This window comes from Gadus morhua, chromosome 16, assembly GCF_902167405.1.
Source record: "Gadus morhua chromosome 16, gadMor3.0, whole genome shotgun sequence".
NCBI classification, from domain to species: domain Eukaryota; kingdom Metazoa; phylum Chordata; class Actinopteri; order Gadiformes; family Gadidae; genus Gadus; species Gadus morhua.
Window position 1 is genome coordinate 28,469,679 of NC_044063.1, and position 23,898 is coordinate 28,493,576.

The window sequence follows — 23,898 nt, forward strand, 5'->3', positions numbered from 1 at the left end:
CATCTGCGTAGATGATTTCCCGGAAATGTGAACAAGTGAATCGCAAACGTTGTCCCGAGTGTTTAGCGCTCTGCACAGCCACCCCAGACTGTGAGCAGGGAATACGTTGAAATGCATGTACGTCATTATTTGACACTTTAGCATGGTTAAACATGACTATCAATCATTATAACAACGTTTATAGGTCATAAAAGTCGAAAAAGCATAATAGGTCCCCTTTAAAGAATTCACAATCAAATATTAAACTTAAAAAATTCTACTTAAATATTTTCAACGTCCCCAAATTCCACATGCCAAAGTCAGCTGCGAAATTCAATGTATGAAATTCAGCGTTAACATCGGGGGACCTGTCAAGCAAGGAGAGTGGGAATAAGAGCATCACTCGCTCTTAGTTCTATGTCATATAGGCTTCGCCTTTTAAGACTATCGCTATTGGGTTTTCCCTAGGCACGAGCCGTAGCACTGAAAAATGTATAATCCCCGCCCACCAACAGCGTGGGCCTCAATCACGTCCGCAGTCCCCCCCACGGCGGACGTTCTGCTCCCATTTTCTTCAGGACGATCCTGTAGCATAATTAGATGGATATCATTGCTGAAGGTATCGCCGACTTTACTGTCCCGCTCGACGATGCCCTCTCTCTCCTTGTGTGCTCGGGGTCAGACGACTCCGAACGCGACGAGGAGGGGGCGTCTCCCCCGGCTTCCCCTCTCTGAATTGAGAGGTCGGAGCCCGGGGCGGCAGCATTGCCCGTCTCTGCCGCCACCTCACTTCCAATGGTTGGAGCTTTGGTGGCAGAGCTACCGGGCATTATCGCCAGGGCAGCCGCAAACCTTGGCCTTGCGGTGCCCATGTCTCAGTCCCCCCAACGCCCAGACCAGCAGCATGGCATCTGGGGGCTCGAGGCCATGACACGCCCCACCCGTCCCGACCCGTGGGGCTGTGGTGGAGCCCCGGAAAGCTCTTGACCCACTGGGACGATCCCCGAACTCTCACGAGAGGAGTGCTGCTGGGCAGAGAAACGTCACACATCTCAGTGTTCACGGATGCTTCTCTGTCGGGCTCGGGAGGAACATGAGAGTTTCCGGTTGTGAGTGGCGTTTGGCCGCCCCCGTGACCATGCATATGAACGCATTGGAGCTCCTCACTGTGTTGAAAGTGATCCAACACTTCGCCCCAATGTTAACGAATCAACACGTAATGATTCGCACGGACAACAAGGCGACAGCAGCATACATAAATCGCCAAGGGGGCGTGCGCTCGGCACAGCTGTTGAGCATAGCGAGTCAGCCGTTATGCTGGGCACACTCACACTTGCTCTCCATCAGAGCAGTGTACGTCCCCGGTGTCCTGAACGGAGGGGCAGACATAATATCGAGGGGGGGTCCCCAACTAGGAGACTGGACTGTGCACCACGATCTGATCAATCAGATATGGAGCGAGTTTGAGCTGCGGAAGAGCTGCTGAGCGTTGCGCCCGCCGGGCATCTCCCAAGCCTCGTACCTCGGTCCTTTCCCAGAACGTCGGGGTCACCAAATTGTCGCGTTTTTGAAGAAAGCAGTCCAATCCGGATCGCTATTAACTCACTTTATAAGTATTTCGGTATGGTTACTATGAAGCAAAAGGGAGTGAATTGTATCCAACACGCGTGGCAACATGGTCTCACAGGAATCCGTGAAATGACTACGGTCGGACGCTTAACTCGAAATCCGTGGCCACATCACGGAAACACGCCGATATCCGTGTGTGAGCCACGGAATAACAGTCATTTACTTGCATTGGAGCAAATTCCGTGGCCACATCACGGACAATTGAAGTGATTCCATCAGACCACCACGGATTTTGAGTTAAGCCCCCGCTGTGGTCAAATGGGGCACACACCAGAGGTGTAGCCATGGTTTCAACATTGGGGGGGACAAATGCCTGGGGGCGGGGTCCGACCCCCCCCCCCCCCCCAGGCAAAGATTTTGAACATGCATTAATCTCGTGCACTCTGAGAGCAAAATCTCAATACCTTGCACCTAATTTTGAAGACCTTTTTAGGGATGGATGTTTAAAACACTTTAATACTGGATATGACCAAGCAGTCTGGGAGTGTGGAAGACTTGAAATTAGGAAAAGGTTGACACTAGGGCTGTAACGATACACAAATTCACGATTCGGTTTGCATCACGATTGTTGACCCACGGTTCGATACATCCCACGATTCTTTTAAATTTAAAAAGCATTTTATTTAAACACTTAAATACCAATTATCTTAATGTAACATTTAATAGCAAATAATTTGGAACACTGAACAGATTTGAACCGAAAGAATACTATTAAAGTATAGCTAAATTAATAAAGAAATAACCAAAGATTGCAGTTGGAGGATGCTTTTTGCTGGTAGGCATAATAGGGCCCCTTTAACTGTTTGGTTGGTTTATTCAAATATCCTTATTAGCGCTTCTTATTAGGCTATGTAGCTTAAATAATGACATAATCAGGCCGTATAGAATGCAACATGTTTAATAGCCTAACTTTCAATAGATGAGGAAAAACATGAACGTCGCAATAACGAGGCATAGTGTTACGAGTAGCATATGTGTGTGCGCGAGAATGGCAGTGTGCGTATGCGTGTGTGAGTGACGTCAGCGAGTGAGTGGACGAGCGAGGAGAGCGAGCGGTAGCGCGTGTGTCTAGTGAAGAAGCGAACGAGTCCGGTAGAATAAAGTACCATTCCTGTCAATAATCGGTGGCCGCTTCATTCCGACCTATAAGCAGACAAACTGCCAGTCAAATCACACAAAACAATAGAGACAGGATCACAGAGGCAATTTTTTTCGCGCTTGGCCCACTCTGGATAAATGTCGTTCATATCGCATATGAGGACTTCGACGGCTGTGGAGAAATGCAATCCTCCGTAGCCACGGAGAGCTGTGATCACAGAGAGGGCATCTCGTCACATATTTACGGAATCGATAGGAGGGGGCGCTGTCAGCAGACTATTATTTAGACAAATTATTAGCAAATTTCAATCGGACAATTTGACCAAAGAGTTAGAAAGGGCATATCGCGCTTCTGCCTTCGCACACCGCGAGACAGGTTCGTGGCTTTGAGTATCGCGATTTTCGGTTTGATACGCGTATCGTTACAGCCCTAGTTGACACACATACGTATACTTCAGAGCTCTGTTTTCCTTTACTTTTTAAATTAAATATAACATTTTGTGCTCCTCAATATTTCAACCAATCCAGTCCTTTTTTTCCACATTACATTCATTGATGTTTTGTCTTTTTTACAAAACACACACAAACAAACACCTGCACCACCACAACAAGGACACAAAATCCAGCCAGTTCTTACTTCCATTACATTTTTTATTGCATAACCATCACATTTGCCAATGTTGAGTAAAACCCACCCAGGTGCATCTATCTCATGGACCTAAATAGAAGTCACCCCAAAATTTTGTTACCCCTCAGAAAACATAGATTTTCTGATATTTTCATCCACTTGTTTAATAAGTACATAGATGAGTTTCACGAGAGAGCGCACTGAGCTAATCTCATGGTGAAACCATTAGCCGTATTGAATGATGCACTGTTAAAGAATTAGACATGTCAAGGACATAACCTAAATGTTTTCTGATTAGTTATGGATTAATCTATGAATACATACATTATACAATGTTTTGTAACCTTGAATGAAACTTGACTTAATAATGATTATATTGCTATATTAGCAACTGCAACGCTGCTGTGTAGAGTTGTGTGTCATCTGAAGGAGGCGAGAAAAAAAAAGAGATGAAGATAGCGATTTTAGTATCGATACTGTTGCACATAAGTATCTAATCCGATATTATTTTTTTTAATTTTGATCGATTAGTATCCGAGTATACATTTTTTTGACAACCCTACACTATATACATGTGTGTTAACAGGATTCTGCTTGAATGTCATGATTCGGTCTTAACCTTTCATATTTACTCCTCTCTTAGGCGACTCACCTCTATGCCACCACTAGATTGACAAACTCTCATCCTCCAAACTTTCTGTCTCTCCCGCTGGCTCACTAGCTCTACTCTGAACACAACAGAGGAAACATGGAAGGAATAATATCACAGATATCAGCAAACTATTTACCAGTAGACTACTGAAACACACTATAGACATCAGTGCCACTGCCAACAGGATTCTGCTCTAATGTCACAATTCGGTTTAAACCATTAATATTTACTCTTTGACAATCATTTTGCAGACGCTTTTATCCAAAGTAACTTACAAATTGCATTGAACATAGGAAAAGCCAAGGCTCTATTAGTTTTCAGAACTCCTCTCTTAGGCTACTCACCTCTATGTCACTACCAGATTGACACACACTGCTTTCATCCTTTCATCCACCAAAGTGGACATGCCACAGGGACGAAATATTATCAGATAACAAGTACTGTTCCTTTCTCAGATAGTCAACAAACCACTTTTGATCTGAATGACAATAATTCTATGGCTAGTTTTTTCTAGTCTATTAACTCTACTGTACTGTAATGCTACAACTGATGGGTTAACTCTTCTCATTTTCTCACCCCTCTTTACTTACTTTGCTTATTTTCTGAGACGAGGCAAAACATTGCCGAATGTCTCTGCAACCCTCTTGCTTCCTCTTGCTCATGACGACTGTGAAATAACACAAGCAGCACTAACATCATGAGAGACAAGTTAAAACTTCACGCAGGCTTGTTGTTACAATGTACAACATTGATAGTTCCTAAAGTGGAGTGCTGAGAATGGTTGTGCACTTCGTAGGCCTACAGTGCATGCAGCATGTGAAAGATTTACCCATGGTGACATACACAAGTGCGTGTGTGACACAGAGCCAATTTTGAGGCAGGCCTAGCTAACATGAGATTCTACTATCATCCTTACCTCCCTTCTCCTACTCCCAATCATTTGCTCTTCTCTTTCGCTCTCCACACCTCCAAGCCTAGTTACCCTAAAGAGGATGGTGAATTCACTTAAACCAGCAAAGGTTGCTAATGCATATTTGTTACAGCTTGCCAACACCTTTACTGTAACTGGCATTTGTTAATTTGTGAATCAGGCCTCTCTCTCTGTCTCTCGCTCTCTCTCACACTAAGCAGCACCAAATACAATCTTGACGATTTTTGTAGTGCTGTGTGTAGTGTAGCCACACGGTTGCCCCATTCTGAACTTGAACACGCAGTTAATTTCCTTTCCTAGCTCCTCTTGTTTATGTTGGTAGCTTAGCCATGTCATGTCACGTTGTCAACATTGGATACATGGAGCAGAACATAGTGGGTCATATGTCCGATACTTTTTGGAAACGTTTGGAAACGTCATAAATAAATTGCTTAGAACCTTCAGAACCCTTCATTAACTGCACTAAAGAGAGAAAAACGAGTGCATCCAGCACTTCTGAAAATGCACTTCCGAATGCATCTCTGTCCCCAGCACATTCAAAACCAAACTGCCCATGCATTTAGATCTAATGGGGAACATTTCGGAACATTGAGACGTCGGCATAATGAGGTGTTTGAATTACGGAATGGGGCCGGGGCCAACGTCATCTAGCTGGCTTATTACATAGGTAACACATAGCTAATGATGCTGCTCGCTAGAGAAGCGACAACAACCCACGAAATTTGAGAGACACTATCAAAAGCTTCATAACTTACCTGTGTTTTCGATCGCAACACGCCACTCATTTGCTGTTGTTGATGTTTTTGATTCCGTGGTCATGTAAAAAAAGACGGTTGATGACCAATGCAATCGAGTCACGTCACCGATCCGCACGTGCGGGGACGAATCAAATCATGGATCTATCCCATTGGCTAGCTAGCCCGAACAGCCATATTCTCATTGGCTGTAAGAGCTGTAGATGGAATCGGATTGAGTTATTTAGGGTGTGCGGCGCGCACTGTGTGCAGAGATGCGTTCAGGGAACGGAGTGTACTTCAGTGAAAACCTAAGTGTTCTACCGATAGAAATATTGAATTGCTATATCCCTATTCCCAGCGATTTATTGGGGGGGACATTTTGGGCATGTCTGAACATTGGGGGGGACTTGTACCCCCCAATGTATATGGCCGCTACGCCTATGGCACACACACAGATTGAAACGGGAGCACACACACAGATTGAAACGGGAATCTGTGTGTGTGCCACGGAATATCATTGTCATTTACTTGCATTGGAGCAACTTCCGTGGACACAACAAGGACAATTTAAGCGTTTCAGTGAGACCACCCCGGGTTTTGAGTTAAGCCCCCGTGGTCGACTCGCTCGTTGAAACGGGGATCCGTGTGTGAGCCACGGAACATCAGCGTCATTAACTTGCATTGGAGCGAATTCCGTGGCCACATCATGGAAATCGGCGTGTTTCCGTGATGTGTCCACGGATTTCGAGTTATTCGTCCGTAGTCATTTCACGGATTCCTGTGAGACCAGGTTGCGAGTGGAGAGAAATACTGAAGAACTACTTCGAGCCCCGGGGCATAGGCCCGAGGCTCTCTGCGGGTCCACCTATGTCTCTGCCCTCAATCTGAACCCCGCGCTGGTTAGTATCAAGTGGGCGTGGCCTATGTGAAGTAGGCATGGCCTGTGTGACGTATTGGCTCCGCCTACCTCACCTGTCTAAAGGTGCTGCCATCTGTGGCTGGAGTAGTTATTGCAGCTTATGAGTTCGATCCTGCTTCCTAGTGCCATGTAAGGGTAATGCAGCTTGTGTTCGATCCTGCTTCCTAGTGGCTATGTGGGGGCAGCTTATTTGCTTAAAATATTTGAGCTTTTCAGTTGTTTGAGTGAAGGTGTTTCAGTTGTGTATCTGTAACCCCCAGGGGGGTGCTGAACCTCACAATTTGTACCACTAAGCTAGAAAACCAAACAGCAATCCCTTATCTATGCAGGTTATGTCCAATGAAGAAACAGAAATGGGACTGATGTATGAACAATATTATATATCTATATCTATATCTATATAGATATAGATATATATATATATAGTAACCAAAAAAACAGACAAAGACACAGACAAACCAATTAGGCAACCAGGCTACTACTAGCAGACCTTCCCCCTAGACCCGCTCAAGTCTTCTGGTCAGCCAAAGACAATTGTGGCAAATATTCGAGGCACTCATACATCAGAGTAAATACAAATAAACAATTAATTAAGCTCAGGAAAAACAGTGGCTGGTTAAACAGACGAAGACAATCCTCAAGTCATTCCGAGGGCTGCAGTCAGCTGATTATGCTTCTGGACTGCTTCTGAATCCTAGTGATAATTTAGACATGATTAGATCTCTGATTGTAAAGACTGTCTACGGAAATGGAATGGATAAACTTACGTTGCTGCACGCCCGTGTAGACTACTCGCTATTATGCAAGCAAAGCTTCGGTAGCTTGCGTGTACCATTTACTGGTCACCATACGCACAGACAACAAGCCGAGGCTACAAACATACAGTGGACCGTGTTTGGTGCTACTCCATAAGAATGAGTCTGCGCTAAAGACCAACAAACGCAACATTCCAACAAGACTCACGTTCTCCTGTTTGCACAGCAGAGACATCGAGGGGCTCTCGCTTCAATCCACACCGTCATATTATTCTCCCGTCCACGGCTCACAACTCTTTTTGAAGGGAAGCGCCACCTGATCTAGATAATCAGTGCCAGTGGGCGGGACCAAGCTGCACTTCCCATCATAACCGTCCTACCAGCCGCATATGTACAAGCTTTCACTTGTGTATGTGTGAGGTTTTCAGTATAGTGTGTGAATGGTTTCATATATGTCTGTGAGAGGATATTTTTCAGCTGTGTAGGCCTATATGAGAACATTTTACTCGTATGTGTGAAATAATTTCAGTAGTCCATGTAAAAGGTTTCACTAGGTTTTATGCAAGCTTTTCAGTTTTGTATGTGAGCTGATAATTTCAGTAGGGCCGAGATCGTTTATTGGCATGTGGCATGTGCCACCGCGACCACTGACATACCTTGGCATATGCCGTTCTGGAACGGTAACTGCCGTTCTGAAACGGTAACTACCGTTCTGAAACGGTAACTGCCGTCGCGACCACAGACATACCATGGCATATGCCGTTCTGGAACGGTAACTGCCATTCTGAAACGGTAACTACCGTTCTGAAACGGTAACTGCCGTCGCGACCACTGACATACCATGGCATATGCCGTTCTGGAACGGTAACTGCCGTTCTGGAACGGTAACTGCCGTTCTGGAACGGTAACTGCCGTTCTGAAACGGTAACTGCCGTTCTGAAACGGTAACTGCCGTTCTGAAACGGTAACTGCCGTTCTGAAACGGTAACTACCGTTCTGAAACGGTAATGCCATGGCATATGCCTTTCTGGAACGGTAACTACCGTTCTGAAACGGTAACTGCCGTTCAGGTGGAACGGTAACTGCACTCCCAACAATGGTATGTGACACCAGCATAACTCCTCCGTATAATTTCAAGACAGGTATTGCCATAAATGTAAAGGTATATATATTTGGTATTTATTGACACAATATCACAACATAACGCCGTAAATAAAGGGATTTACACGTTTCTCTCGTCCGTGCTGTTGTTAGGATATTTCCGATCTGTTTGTTGTTGCTTTTGTAATGACAGATGCTTTTGAAAACAGCCGGACTTGCTCCGGTGACGGTAGTTATAGCCTAGCCTTCTAGGTGGCCATAGAGCTATAGTCTATTGCTTTGTTCCAATATCCATACTATCCGCAGTCATTATACTTTATTTTAGTATGACTTTTTTATATAGTTTGAGTACGTAGTGCGTTTCAATTAAGATCAGGGCGAAAGGAAGTGTAGTGAAAGGACCCGGATGGTATACTCAAAACGGTCAAACCGATGAGTGTGGATTGATGTACACCTTTCGTGCTCCACGGCAGCGATCTTAGCTACGTAGCTGAAGAGGCGGAGCCAGGCTGAGCCAACGTCGGCGCATTTTCTTTAATAGGTCCATGCATTTTCCACGTATCCTGCATTAATGGAGTCATTTTGTTGTTTTAATAGCTTTATAACTACTATGTGTAAAGAGTTCACCGTTCAAAGCGAGATGTTTATTGCGGTTGCGATCGTAGTTTCCGGTTAGTGCACCAGAGCCAGGTCCCTATAGGGGTGGCACTGTAGGCTATGGCTACAGTCATCCATTTTTCCACTCGTGTTTTATCAAGATGTTCTAGTAGCGTAGCCTATAATAAAGCCTACTGTATGACTGCTTCAGCTCATAACTATTCAATAGGCCAAATATTAAGTTTTGCATTTGTTCTTATTGGTGTTTAACCAAATCATTTAAGTAGGCCTATAGGTTCCTATCATTTAACCCTGATCCAGTGTCATAAACCTTTCTATATCGACATGATCCAGTGGTATCATGGCATACAGGCCAAAAGTTTTTCCGCTGGCAAGCCAATTATGTTATGTAGTTACCGTTTCAGAACGGTAGTTACCGTTTCAGAACGGCAGTTACCGTTCCAGAACGATAGTTATGTTATTATAACTCTAGTTCTATGATTGTAGGCGTAGCCGTCTAGGCTTCGCCTTATGGGCTTGTCCCGTGCGCGCGCTCGCGCGCGCTGAAAATTCAAACTATGCACCTATCAGCGTGGGCACCGCCCACATTTCCCACGGTATCGTGTCTATGTAACGCGGTGTATACCGTCGCTCATCCTCCACGCTTTTCTTTCAGCATTTGGAGGGTACAGCAGGTGGGAAACTAGACGGCTACGCCTACAATCATAGAACTAGAGTTATAATAACATAACTATCGTTCTATTTCATGTAGGCTACGCCGTCTAGGCTTCGCCTTATGGGCTAAGGTGAAGCTGCGAGCGGAGCCCGATCAATGTACTCCTGCTGGACCCCAGTCAAAACGACCTAAGTCACCAGAGCACATTAAGACTCAAAAAGCCAAGGAAGTGTAAAACACAACAGCTTTATAAAAACTAATTCCTCCTAGATCAAGCAAGGCAATGATCAAGGGAGAAAAAAGTGAGTCTGTAAAGACTCCGGCTCTATTCCGTGCTTCATGGAACCCATGAAAAGGAAAAGAAAACCAGAGCAACACGGTTTCCATTAGGTCCGCTACCACCGGGGGCGGAGCTACGGAATTCGGCTCTCCAATAATGGGACTCTCTCGGCCGTTTCTTATTTGAAGAAAACGGCGGGAGTGCCTCACTGGTAAACAAAACCACCAGACAATTGGCGAGCCAATAGAAAACCCCCTAGCCTTGTTTTTCATTTGAAAAAAGGTGGGAGAGTAAGAGACTGGTAATCAAGACCAACTCGCCAGCCGGCGAGAGGAAATCCAACCACGCCGCTTTAAAGAACATGTCTATATTCTTAAGACGTAAAAGGGGTCCCGGACTCTAGCAAAGAGTTGCCGAGTGAGCCCCTGGACATGTCTAACATGTAAAAACGGACAAAGGGGCCGGGGGAAGACCAAGACGCAGCCGCGCAGATGTCTTCCACCGAAACGCCCTTGAGTAGAGCCGTTGAAGCGGCCACGCTCCGTGTGGACTGAGCTTTAACGCCCAACGGTGGCGCCAAGCCCTGCCGAGAGTAGGCTAGGCAAACACCCTCACATACCCAGCGAGAAAACCGCTGCTTAGAGAGAGCGCGGCCCCTGCTAGCGTCGCTATAACACACAAACAACTGTTGTGTGGAGCGGAACGCTGCCGAGCGATTCACATACATAGCCAACGCCCGAACCGGGCACAGGAGATGCAACTCCGCCTCCGCCTCACTAGAATGAGGCGGGGGGTGAAAAGCCTTAAGCACAATATCCCTCGACCGAAAAGAACTATTAATGTTCTTCGGGAGGAACGCAGGATTAGGTCTGAGCAACGCGAAGGAGCTGTCCTCGTTTAGCAACAAGCAACTCGGGCTGACAGACAGAGCGGTTAGCTCACCGGCCCGCTTGGCAGAAACCAAGGCCAACAAGAGCGCCGTCTTGAATGACAGGGCATCCAAAGGGGCCTGGGAGAGAGGCTCGAAAGGATCCCTGGACAATCCGCGCAACACGGTGGGGAGATCCCAGCGTGGTGTAAGCACGCGTGAAACAGGCCTAACCCGTCTAGCCCCACGCAAGAATCTCTTGACCAGTGGATGGCTGAAGATCGGTCCACCATCACAGCGTGCATGGCCAGCCGAAACGGCTGCCGCATAGACCTTGATAGTGGAGAAGGCCAAACCTTTTTCCAATAAGTTTTGCAGAAACGAAAGCACGCTTCCCACCTCGCATTGAGATGGGACAGCGTGGTTCGTCTCACACCAATTAGAGAAGGCGCACCACTTCGCCGCATAGAGGGAAGAAGTAGAAGGCGCACGAGCACTCTGAATAGGGTTGATAACCGTCTCAGGCAAACCTTTGCCCTGCAGGATCAACCTCTCAGGAGCCAAACCAACAGCCGTCCCGAGACATCGGGCGGGTGGTGCACCGTCCCGTGGGCCTGTGAAAGCGCATCCGGCCTGAATGGTACTGGCCAAGGCGCCGACCGCGAGAGCGCGGCAAGCTCTGGAAACCACAGAGCTGAACGGTTCTCCGGGGCCACTAATATCAGGGACAGTCTCTCCTGTCTGACCCGTTCCAGAAGAGGAAGGATCAGCTGGAGCGGGGGAAACGCATACAAGAGAGCCCGCGGCCAAGGTGTGTGTGCCAACGCATCTACCCCCAACGGGGGAAGATCCCGAGGGCTGAGGGAGAACCACCACCTGCAGTGCGTGTTCTCCCGGGACGCGAAGAGGTCCACCTGCGCTGTCCCGAACCTCTGCCAGATCAGTCTGACAATGTCGGGATGTAACCGCCACTCGTCTCGGCGGGGACCGCCTCGAGACATGAGGTCCGCCCCAAAGTTCTGGGCGCCCGCGATATGCAGGGCTCTCAGACTGCGGAGATACTGATGAGCCCAAAGCCAGAGCTCGACCGCCTTTCGGTGGAGAGCAGGGGAGCGGACTCCCCCCTGTCTGTTGATGTACGCCGCCGCCGACACGCTGTCTGTCCTGATCAGAACGTGGCGGCCGCGCACCAGGTGAAAGAAATGCAACAGCACTTTCCTCACAGCGTCGAGCTCCAACACATCTATGTGTGCTGTAGGGGGCGTGCGCCACTCGTCTCCGACCGAGTGAGAGAGGCACGTTCCTCCCCAACCCGTCAACGAGGCGTCCGTGAAGACCACTACGTAGGACGCCACCCTGCCCAGTGGAACACCCTTGAGAAGGGCGGAGGGTCATTTCCAATATTCCAGGTCTGGCGACACCGAACGGGGGACGAGGAGCACCCTGAGCTTGTGTCGCCTGGGGTCCAACCGTTGGCGAGCAAACCACCGCTGGAGTCTGCGCATAAAAAGCAGACCCAGGGGGACCACGGGGTGGGCAGCTGCCATCAGCCCCAACAGGCGCATGGTGGACAGTGCGGTCAAGTTTCTGCGAACGTGAAAACGGGAGAGCGCCGACAGGATGGCGTCTCGCCGAGGAGGCGAAAGCATCGCAGTCATGGTGGCTGAGTCTAGGCAAAGCCCCAAGTAGACTGTCTGCCGGCTGGGGAGCGGGGAGCTCTTCTCCCAGTTGATGGCAAAACCCAGGAAGGAGAGATGGTTTATCACCAACATGGTGTCCCTTCTCGCGGTCTCTTCTGAGTTGCTCAGAATAAGCAGATCGTCTAGGTAGAAGAGAATCCTCTTTCCCTGACGTCTGAGCGGTTCCAACGCCGTCTCCACACACTTCGAGAAGGTGCGCGGCGCCAGGGAATAGCCGAACGGCAGACACTGGTACTCGTACGCCATCCCCATAAAGGCAAAGCGGAGAAACTTCCTGTGCGCCTGCCGAACAGGGACGTGGAAGTAAGCATCCTTGAGATCCAGGGATGTGAACCAATCGTCCTCTCTCACACACCGGAACAATGCTCCGACCGTGAGCATTCTGAACTTCCTCGTGGCAACGAATCTGTTGAACACGCGAAGATCCAGAATAGGTCTCATTTCCCCTGACTTCTTGGAAACCAGGAAGTAGCGGGAATAAAAACCTAGGTGAGACTCGTGGGGGGGAACGACAGTGATGGCCCCCTTTACCAAGAGACGTGCCACCTCTGCTGCCAGAGCCGTGCTCGCAGCCGGGTCCCGTAGCGTGGTCTCCACCAACCCCATAAAGGGTGGGGGACGACGCTTGAACTGTATGGGATGGCCCCATCTCAACGTGGTGTCCAACCACGATGGCAGAACGCACCGCTCTTGCCAACACGCATAGCGGTTGGAGAGAGGGCGAGCCGACAGCTGAGGAAGACCGTCCAGGAATAACCCGTACTCCTCTGCCCCTACCGCCTTCACACTGCGTGTGGACCAAGGGGGGCTTCCCACGAAAGGGAGGAGGCTCAGCGAGCGTAGGAGACGTACCACAACTAGCAGTTGTAAAAACAACGAGCTGTCTAGACGTCGCGCTCGTGCCCGCTGAACAGGGAGCGAGCCGACCGGCCGCAGCACCTGTGCGCATGCGCTGTCCGCAGGCTGTAGCCACAGCGCGCGGACCCATCTCCTCACCTATAATGTGGGGAACCAGGAGACCGTGCAACGAGTCTCTGATCCGTCCACGAGGCTCCAAGGGACGCCGCTTCTTAGAAGCAGGTGAACCAGAGGCCATGTGAACACGCCGTCCGACCGCCACCCTACAGCCACCGGGCTGAGAGGGGGAAAGAGGCAACATGGAGGAGCGCACCACAAGCGTAGGGCGCAGGTGGCCTGGGGAATATCGCTCTTTAGGTACCATGTACTGCCGTTCGGCCGAACGGTCTTTACTCTTTTCTTTAATAGGGAAAGAAAAAGTAGGAGCAAGCGTCCGGAACTTCCCTGTCCGTGGCGCTGCTGCTCTCCCCGTGCGCGGCGGCTGCGGCTGCTGCACCGGGGCTGGAGTCGGAGGCGGCCCCATGGAACGCTGGGACCGGCTTAGACCCCGCTTCCTCTCAGCCTGCTGGCGGGAACGATCCTCACGGACTGACTGCTGGTGCGCGAGCTCCTCGGAGAACCTGGGACCAAATAGGCCATCCGGCGCTAGTGGACCCTGGACGAGGCTGGCCCGCTCTCGTTCCGGCCCCGCAGTGTGGGAGAGCCATATGACCCTTTGAATCATGGTAGCCCACGCCATATGCTGGCCGGCCGAAACGGCTATCGGCTGGCATAACTGGAGGATGGCGCTGGAAAAGCGGGAAACCGCCAGCCATCTCGCGGCTTCCTCCGGGCCGTAGGCCTCCCTGTCAGCCGACAAGGAGACCATGGCAGAGGAGAGCAGGGCGATGTTGTTGACCGCCGCCGCGGATTGAGAGGCACAAAAGAACACCCTGTCCGTTAGGCCGACAATCTGCTTCTGGAGGCGGTCGGGGGGCAGCGGCTTTTCGTTAAGGAGCCATCCGGCGCCCGGACAGAGAAGCGCTGCCAGGGGAGGCTCCAGACGAGGGATCCCCCTCGCCTGAGCATCGGCCCACCCCTCCACGTTGGTGAAATCCGTGTAGGATCTTACCGGAGCCTTCAGGGTCGAAGGGTCCTCACCGGCAGCAATAAACAAGTGCTGCAAAGGCGGGAACAAGGGGCACTGGGTAACCCGCCGGGAAAAAGATGGGGTGCGAAAGCACTCGCCCTGCATATCGTCAGATACGGGGGCGAGAGGCGGGGCCGGCATGGGAATCCCTTTGATGGCCGCCGCCTCACCCATGATCTCCCGGAAGAGATCGGTCATCCGGCGCGGACCCTCGTGTTGTATGACGGTGGCGGTTGTAACCCGAGAGCGGGAAAAACCGGACGCCGAGTCGCCGAAGACGTCGTCCAGGGAGGCGTCGATGATGCCATCGTCGACGTCAGGTCCGAATAGGTCGATGGCGTCAGCCATTTCCACCGCAGGGGAAAAGAAGAGATGCCTGGAGAGGATCCCCTCTTCAGGCAGCTCCCGGCAGGCGACACAGGAGACGGGGGCCACCATAGCAGCCGCGGCGTGGTCGGCGCCGAGGCACCAAAAGCACGCCAAGTGCCCGTCACCCGGTGCCAGGGAGGCGGGACAGGAGGCGCATAGGAGTCCTGAAAAGGACCTAACTCTAGGAGCGCTCTCAGGTGGCCCTGAAAAGGGCCATTTGTCCGCGGCCTCGCCCGAGCCGCTGCCACCGGCTTGGGAGATCCGTGTTGAAGTTCTCATCTTCATAATAGTAGTTCTCATTTTCTCGCTGATAAGCACAAGTGCTGAAAGAAAAGGGAGGATGAGCGACGGTATACACCGCGTTACATAGACACGATACCGTGGGAAATGTGGGCGGTGCCCACGCTGATAGGTGCATAGTTTGAATTTTCAGCGCGCGCGAGCGCGCGCACGGGACAAGCCCATAAGGCGAAGCCTAGACGGCGTAGCCTACATGAAATAGAACGGCATATGCCATGGTATGTCAGTGGGGGGGGGGGGGGGGGGGGGTCCAGAATTGCGAACAATTGTTGGATCATTCTTATAATTGACATTTCTCTGGGCCAATCGGAATCTCAGCACTTGCTTCAGAATCTTTCATATAATTGACATTTCTCTGGGCCAATCGGAATTTTGAAGCACACAGCGCCAACTGAGCTCGCCATTGGATGAGGCGGTCGCCTGGCTACCGCGCATGCGCATCCGCATGCATGCGGCCATACAACGCAAGAGAGATTGCGAAACACTCGTCTAGAGGGGTGTTCCAAAACGGAGGTTTAACAAGTCAACGCTGAACTCTAGGTTAATTTACCCAGTGCCGACTAACCCAGAGTTTTCGGTTCCACAGCAGCGGATATGCATTAGTTCAACCAACTCGGGGTTGGTTAACACAGGGTATAATTCCCTCAGTACAAACGACAGCAACGAGTTTCCTTTTTGTTTACTGGCAGGATTTATTTGGTTCATCCAGACCGTGAAAACTGTAATCAAAAAACATAATACACAAATACAATAATCACTAGTCAAAATAATAACAAGCCATACAGTAATATCCCAACATTGTCCTGGTAATGTCGTCACTTTCAATTAGGCTACTGTATACACAATACACTTTGGTTACATATAATACAACAAAACACAAAGACCAATCTAACTAAGCCCAACATGTGTTAGCCCTTAACGGTGTTAGCCCTTAGCTGTATAAAAACAATTTAATACAAACAAGAACAGAAAACACACACAAAAAACGTCAGCAAAACATACCTTAGTAGCTGCATTGCATGAGGAAAGTTGTGTAGCTTGGCATTACTCTGTAGGATTGTTTATCTTGATGCTAAGAGCTATTTTGCAGATGCATCAGCACTGAAAAACATGTACTAAATCAGCGGACTTTTTTGATGAGTGTTACGCTAAAGTATGTCCTGACGGAAACGGGCGATACAAAAACAAAGGTTCCGCCTTAGAGAACTTTGGTTCCTACCAAAATAAATAACTCAGAAATACTGCGCTGACTGACACAGAGGCAGTTACACTCCCACCAAAACATATCACATGTATATGATTTTCTTCAACTATTGAGAGACAACATACTGCGTAGAAAGGATAAACAAAAAAAACTAAACTTCAGTCCTTGGCTTCCCCAGAGAACGATCACCATGACTGCACCTGTAGTGAGACAGATAGAGAGAGAGAGGGGAGGAAAAGAAAGAGAGAGGTCGGAGTCTTCAGTCTGCTTCCATCAGCGTCACCGTCTTATGGATGGGCCTTTCCAGGTGGACAGGTTTGGAGATACGCTTTCCTTTCTCATCAAGGGTTGAGTCGCTGATGAGCAACTTGAGTCTTCGCACCTTCCCATCCTTTCCTGGGTACACTTCGATAACCTTTGCCATCCTCCACTGGTTACGTGGTGTAGTATCATCTTGCAGGAGTACAACATCGCCGACCTTTGCATTCCTGCGATCTTTGGTCCACTTCTGTCTCTGTTGGAGGCTCAGGAGGTACTCCTTCTTCCATCTTGTCCAAAAGTGGTTGGATAAGAATTGAACTCGACGCCATCTCTTGCGTAGGTATAGATCTTCCTTGACGAACTTCCCAGGAGGTGGAGCGAGTATCGTGGACTTCATGGTCAAAATGTGGTTTGGTGTCAGGGGCTCTGGACTGGATGAATCATTTAGACAATCAGTGCTCAGAGGTCTACTGTTCACTATTGCCATGACTTCATACAGGAACGTTCTTAGAGAGGAGCTGTCAACCTGCGTAGCTGACTGTTCTAGAATGGACGTCAAGACACTTCTTATGGTGCGAATTTGTCTTTCCCAGACGCCACCCATATGACTTGAAGCTGGGGTGTTCATGATGAACTCACATCCAAGCTGCTTGAGCTCTTCCTGATCCATTTCTTTCAATGCTTCAGCAAACTCTCGTCTTGCTCCGACGAAGTTTGTTCCTTGATCACTTCTTATCTGACGTACCTTTCCACGAATGGCGATGAATGAACGCAATGCGTTAATGAAGGCATCCGTGGTCATATCGTCAAGCATCTCAACGTGAACCGCTCTGGAACACATGCAGGTAAGTAACAATCCATAACGCTTTAGCTCTTTCCTTCCTTCCTTTACGTAGAATGGTCCAAAACAGTCCATACCGCAGTAGGTGAATGGAGGAGCTGTTTCCATTCTGTCCTCTGGAAGGTCTGACATTTTCTGCTGTTCAGTGCATCTTCTGAACTTCCTGCACTTAGTGCACTTGTAGATATGGGATGATACAGCCTTGCTGCAGCCCAGTATCCATATGCCATTAGATCGGAGCGCATTCATGGTCATTCCTCGTCCTTGATGGTACACTCTTTCATGATAGTGCTTGACAAGTAAATTTGACACATGACTGTCCTTTGGAAGGACCGCTGGATGCTTCACCTGTGGATGTAGGGCAGCATGAGTTAAGCGGCCTCCAACTCTGAGGACACCTTGGTCATCCAGGAATGGACTTAACCGGTGCAACTTATTGGCTTTGCCCTTGACTGGCGTCTCCTTGTCACTTTGGAGTAACTGTATATCTTGTGAGAAGGTTGCTTCTTGAACCATCTTGATTATTGTCAACTCCGCTTCTCTCCTTTCCTCCAAACTGCAGGCTTCACAGGACTTTGGCTGAAGCCCTTTAATTTCTTTCACATGGCGCTGGAGTCTGGCGATAGCTTTCACCATTTTGGACCAGTCTGAAAACTTGTGTAGGCGATCTAGCAGCGACTTGACTTCTTTCGCCTGGGTGTCGAGAACCTGGACCTTCTTAAGCTCAGGATCGTCATATGTGATCTCTCCCACCTTGACATCTCCACTTGGTAACTCCTTCTGCCAAAGAAAGTCTGGGCCTGTGAACCAGTTAGAGGATACCAGTTGCTCTGCTGTGAGACCTCTTGAGGCGTAGTCTGCTGGATTATCTTCTGAAGCCACATACTTCCATTGTGTAGACTCTGTGCTTTGCTTGATGCGTTCCACACGATTTGCCACAAACACGTGAAATCTTCTGGCTTCATTATTGATGTAACCAAGGACCACTCTTGAATCAGTCCAGAAGACTTCTTGTAGGCATTCTATTTCCAGTTCTTTCTTGAGCATGTCACTGGTGCGGACAGCTACCACTGCTGCTGACAGCTCGAGTCTTGGTATGGTTGTGACCTTAGTAGGAGCGACTCTCGACTTTCCCATTACAAAGGAACAGTGGACTTCACTTGACGTACTCACTGCTCTGAGGTACGAGCACTCTCCATAGCCTGACTCACTGGCATCGGCGAAATGGTGGAGTTCGTAGTGTTGGACCTTGAAGCTTGATGGAACGTAGCATCTTGGAATCTTCACCTCGGCTAGATTTCGCAGGTCTTGAAGCCAGCTTTCCCACAGAGGTCGTAGGTCATCAGGTAAGGTGTCATCCCAACTGAGCTTGTCACGACACATCTGCTGCAGGATCTGCTTTCCCAACAAGATGAACGGTGCCACAAATCCAAGAGGGTCGTAGACTGAAGCGACTGTGGACAGGACTCCTCTTCGAGTAAGTGGATTCTCCTTGACGATTACTCTGAACTGGAACTCATCAGAAGCCACGCACCACTGCACACCGAGTGCTCTTTCCATGTGCAGTTCACCCAGTGCCATGTCCTTGTCTTTGGCAGCTGCAGCACATTCTTCTTTTGGGATTGCGTCTAGGACCTTCTTGCTGTTAGAGATAAACTTATGCAGCCGGAGTTTGCCTGTGCTGCAAAGTTCTCTTGCTTCTTTCACCAGTTGGATCGCTTGGTCTTCGGATGCTACACTTGACAATCCATCATCCACGTAGAAGTTCCGTTGAATGAACTTTATGGTGTCGTCACTAAAGTTTCCTTGTCCTTCAGCAGCGACATGCTTCAGCCCATAGTTGGCACAGCCAGGTGACGATGCTGCACCAAACAAGTGGACTTTCATCCGATAGATGGAAGGTTGGCTTTCGAGATCTCCATTGTCCCACCAAAGGAACCGCAGGTAATCTTGGTCTTCTGCCTTAACATGGAACTGGTGAAACATGCGTTCGATGTCACACATGATTGCCACAGGACCTCTTCGGAAGCGATACAGAACTCCCACCAAGGTGTTTGTCAACTCAGGACCCGTCAGGAGGTGGTCGTTCAAGGACGTTCCTTGGTACTTGGCGGAGCAATCGAAGACAACGCGTATCTTCCCAGGCTTTTGTGGATGATACACCCCATGATGCGGAATGTACCAAGCTGGAGCTTTGTGGATGTCTTCCTCCGGGACCCTTTCTGCATCTCCGCGTCTTATGGTCTCATCCATGAAGGTCTTGTAGTCTTTGTAGTACTGGTCGTTTCTTCTCAGCCTTCTTTCTAGGCACCTGAGACGATGGATAGCACAGATCTTATTATCAGGTAAGTTAGGTCTTTCTTTCTTGAATGGCAGCGGCATTTCGTAATGACCGTCGCTCTTTAACTTGATGCTCTTTTCCATTTTTGACAGGAACCTTAGATCTTCTTGAGAGATGGGGCTGGTTTCCGACTCTCTTTCAACGAAGTCAGACTCCAGCATCTTGATGACATCTGCAGGTAAGAGAACTTCTTTGATCTGTGTCCTACAGACATAGTGCACTTCCTTTGTGAGGTCTGAAGAGGACGGTAGACCTGGCATCACTTGCTTCACCATGACTTGGTGACTTATTCCAATTGCATCTCCATAGTTGAGACACGGGTTGCCATATCCCACTACACTCCAGCCCAAGTCTGTCTTTTGTGCAAACGGCTGGTGTTCCTCACCAGGCACCACTTGTCTTGGAACGAGGGCTTGGGCACAGTTGTAGCCAATTAACAGGCCGACATCACAGCTTTGCTGAGGAGCGATCTCATCTGCAATGTGTTCAAGATGAGGCCATGCTTTCGCCGTATCTGGTGTGGGAATATGGTCTCTGTTTGCAGGGATAAACTCTCTTGAGTAAGTCACTGGAAGAGTGATTATCTTGTCTGAATAAAAACCTCTAACTTGTAGACCAGCTAGCTTCCGACAGGACACGATTGTGTTTCTTGAAGCCAACGTGGAGAGGTTTAGCTGAACTGGTTCACTCCTAGCATTGAGAGCCTTCGCTGTCTCGTCGAGGATAAAGGTTGTGTCACTTTGTGTATCAAGGAGTGCGTACACCAGAACTTTACGACTTGGTACACTTGTAGATGACACCCACACTGGAATTATTGTGGAGGTATGCGTGTCTCCAACATTCTGGATGACTCTAAGTGCCGTCGCCTCACGTGATGGTCTCTCTGACTGGTCTTGTGACTGTTCATTCTTCCTTTCTTTGTACTCTTCTTTGTCTTTGTCACTGTACCTTGCTCTGTCAGATCTTGTAGACATCCTTTCTTCCTTGGTGCGATCGTCATGAAGACAAGTTGGGTGTCTTCTCTCACAGGTGTCGCAGCTGTCTCTTTCTCTACAATCTCTAGATCGGTGGCCAAATTTGAGACAGCCAAAACACAATTTATTTTCTTGAACAAACTTGATTCGCTCCAAGATTGTCCCTTGCATAAACTTGTAACACCTTTGTAGACTGTGTCCTGCCTTCTCACAGAAGACACAGCTTGTGACGACGGCTTTCTCATCTGAGGTGGTTGCTAACACCTTTGCTCCAGGACCTCCGCTCTTTACACACTTGTCTGGAATCCTTTCACTTGGCTTAAGAGCATGAAGAGATGTTATTGGGCTGCAAGCGATTTTAGCTTCACGTGTGAGAAACTTGACAAACTGGCTGAAGCTCGGGAACATGTGAGTGTCTTCTTCTGCTTCTATGACTTTCCTATTCCACCTTGAAGTCACCCAGTCTGGGAGTTTAGAGAGAATTTTCTGGTTCTCGTTGCAATCATTAAGTATTTCAAGACCTCTGATCTGAGACATGGCTGCCTCACAGCAGCGCAGGAAGTCGGCGAGTTCTTGAAGTTCCATACTGCCTTTGGAGCTTATCTTGGGCCACGCGTCGAGCTTCTCTCTGAAGGCCTTGGCGATGAGGAATGGATTGCCGTATCGCTCTTCTAGGATGTCCCATGCTGCATAATATGCTGGCTCTGTGCCAAGTAAAAAGTAGCTCTCTATGGCCCTTTTAGCAGATCCACCCACATACTTGCGTAGATAATATATCTTCTCTTCAGCTGGTATGTTCTTCCTGTCAACGAGCGTCTGAAAGGACACTTTCCAGTCGTTGAATCGGAGTGGGTCACCACTGAACACTGTAGGTTCAGGTAGAGGAATGCGACTCGCACTGATGGCTTCTGCGAGCGCTTTGACGAGAGCTGTTGTGCCATCTTCATATTTGTTTTCTTGCCTTGCTTGTGCTACAGCTGGTGGTGTAGAATGGTGCCGCAGTGGGCTAGTTTGAGGCTTGACTTCTTCTTTCTTCACAGAGACACGATGGAGAAGAACATTTATAGTTTGAGGCTTGACTTCCTCTTCTTTCTTCACAGAGCCACAATGGAGAAGATAATTTATTTCTTCATCTGAGCCGTCGCCCTTAGTTGCCGGACATGAATGTATACTCTGGTCATATACTTGCTGTCGTGCCTCGGCAGCCTTTAGCTTCTTAATAGTCTCCAATCGATCTAGTTCTCTGCGCTTGGCTTCTAGCACTCTTTGTCTCTCTGCATTTTCAGCCTCTTGTTTGGCTTTTAGCTGAGCGGCTTCAACTTCCAGTCTCTGAAGCTCTTTAATATAATGCTCTTGCTCCAGCTGTACTTCTAAGGTGGCTTTGTTGGCAGCAACCTCAGCAGCTGCACTCTTCCTGCTTGCAGAGGAGCACTTAGTGTGGCGAGAGCTAGTGCCTGTCCTTCCTGAGGCTACAGACATTACCTCTTCAATGACTCGATGTTCTTCATGTCTTTGACTTGTAGTATGCCTATGGGCTGTAGCTTCCTCCCTTGCATCTATAAGGTCCATTGCATCCTTAACCATCTTCTTTGTTACTGTTTCACAGGTGTCGATTTTGCGACGTGTGTTAAGGTCAGGAACCTCAAGGCGTTTCCAATCGTCATAAACGTCATTTAGACTCCTAGAGGTATTGCGTACTTTAGTAATTTGTCCATCTAGCAGGTCGTCTGAGCACTTTCCACTCAGCGCTTGGTTGGCTTCTTTAGTGGCATCCTTCCACTTCTCATAGCACACACTGAACCGATGTGCAACCTTTATTACTTGCTCATCATGCTGTTCTTGACCCTTTTCCGTCATTCTGCGGACTCTTTGGCCTAATGGTGGCTCTTCTGAGGAAGCGGGGTTGTCCACTATGATGCCTTCAGTCGCTTGTGGCTGCACGGTTGAGCTGTGCTCGTGCACACACTCTGTCTTGTCAGGTGCGTGTGACTCCATGTCTGGGAAATGTACATCTGCAATTGTGTGCTCTTCGCCATTTCGGGACATCTTACTTGCCTTACTGTTGTCATTCACTGCTCTTTGGTTCTGTCTTCGTGAGCAGCTAAGTTTTCACTATAATTCCCTCAGTACAAACGACAGCAACGAGTTTCCTTTTTGTTTACTGGCAGGATTTATTTGGTTCATCCAGACCGTGAAAACTGTAATCAAAAAACATAATACACAAATACAATAATCACTAGTCAAAATAATAACAAGCCATACAGTAATATCCCAACATTGTCCTGGTAATGTCGTCACTTTCAATTAGGCTACTGTATACACAATACACTTTGGTTACATATAATACAACAAAACACAAAGACCAATCTAACTAAGCCCAACATGTGTTAGCCCTTAACGGTGTTAGCCCTTAGCTGTATAAAAACAATTTAATACAAACAAGAACGGAAAACACACACAAAAAACGTCAGCAAAACATACCTTAGTAGCTGCATTGCATGAGGAAAGTTGTGTAGCTTGGCATTACTCTGTAGGATTGTTTATCTTGATGCTAAGAGCTATTTTGCAGATGCATCAGCACTGAAAAACATGTACTAAATCAGGGGACTTTTTTGATGAGTGTTACGCTAAAGTATGTCCTGACGGAAACGGGCGATACAAAAACAAAGGTTCCGCCTTAGAGAACTTTGGTTCCTACCAAAATAAATAACTCAGAAATACTGCGCTGACTGACACAGAGGCAGTTACACAGGGTAAGGGTTGTGCGCATCACCGCCAAACCTAAAAAGACGTGATGTATGGATCATGGAAACCCTGATCGAAATGGCGAAACGGGCCGCTTATTTCAATGAAATGGAACTTCAGGTTCTCCTGGGGAGCTATGACGACGAGAAGGACATTATCACGGGAACGCTAAAGCCTCTGCAACCCGGAAAAGGGAACGCTAAAGCCTCTGCAACCCGGAGAACCAAAGCCTGGCAGCGGATCGCTGACCGCGTCAATGCGTTAGTTACACGTCAAAAGCATGATCGTTAATATTTGAGCCATGAATATATAAATATCCCAGTTAA

General features: G+C 48.5%; 2 protein-coding genes across 8 annotated transcripts in view; one reads left to right on the forward strand and one right to left on the reverse strand.

Moving 5' to 3' along the window:
- smtnl (smoothelin, like) overlaps window positions 1–23,898 on the forward strand; it is a 122,268-nt gene that overhangs the window by 89,980 nt on the left and 8,390 nt on the right. The gene's annotated exons all lie outside the window — the stretch shown is intronic.
- On the reverse strand, window positions 15,839–23,571 carry LOC115561502 (uncharacterized). 2 transcript variants are annotated; one of them, XR_003979932.1, is made up of 2 exons: window positions 16,209–23,267; window positions 15,839–15,925 (listed from the first exon to the last, which is right to left on the reverse strand). XR_003979932.1 is itself a non-coding variant. In XM_030381619.1 (2 exons), exon 2 carries the CDS (start codon window positions 22,871–22,873, stop codon window positions 16,670–16,672), a length of 6,204 nt encoding a protein of 2,067 aa, XP_030237479.1. In that variant the 5' UTR covers window positions 22,874–23,025; window positions 23,309–23,571; the 3' UTR covers window positions 15,879–16,669. The 2 variants fall into 2 exon arrangements, 1 of the variants encoding a protein (XP_030237479.1); XM_030381619.1 differs by adding an exon at window positions 23,309–23,571 and having other exon boundaries at window positions 15,879–23,025.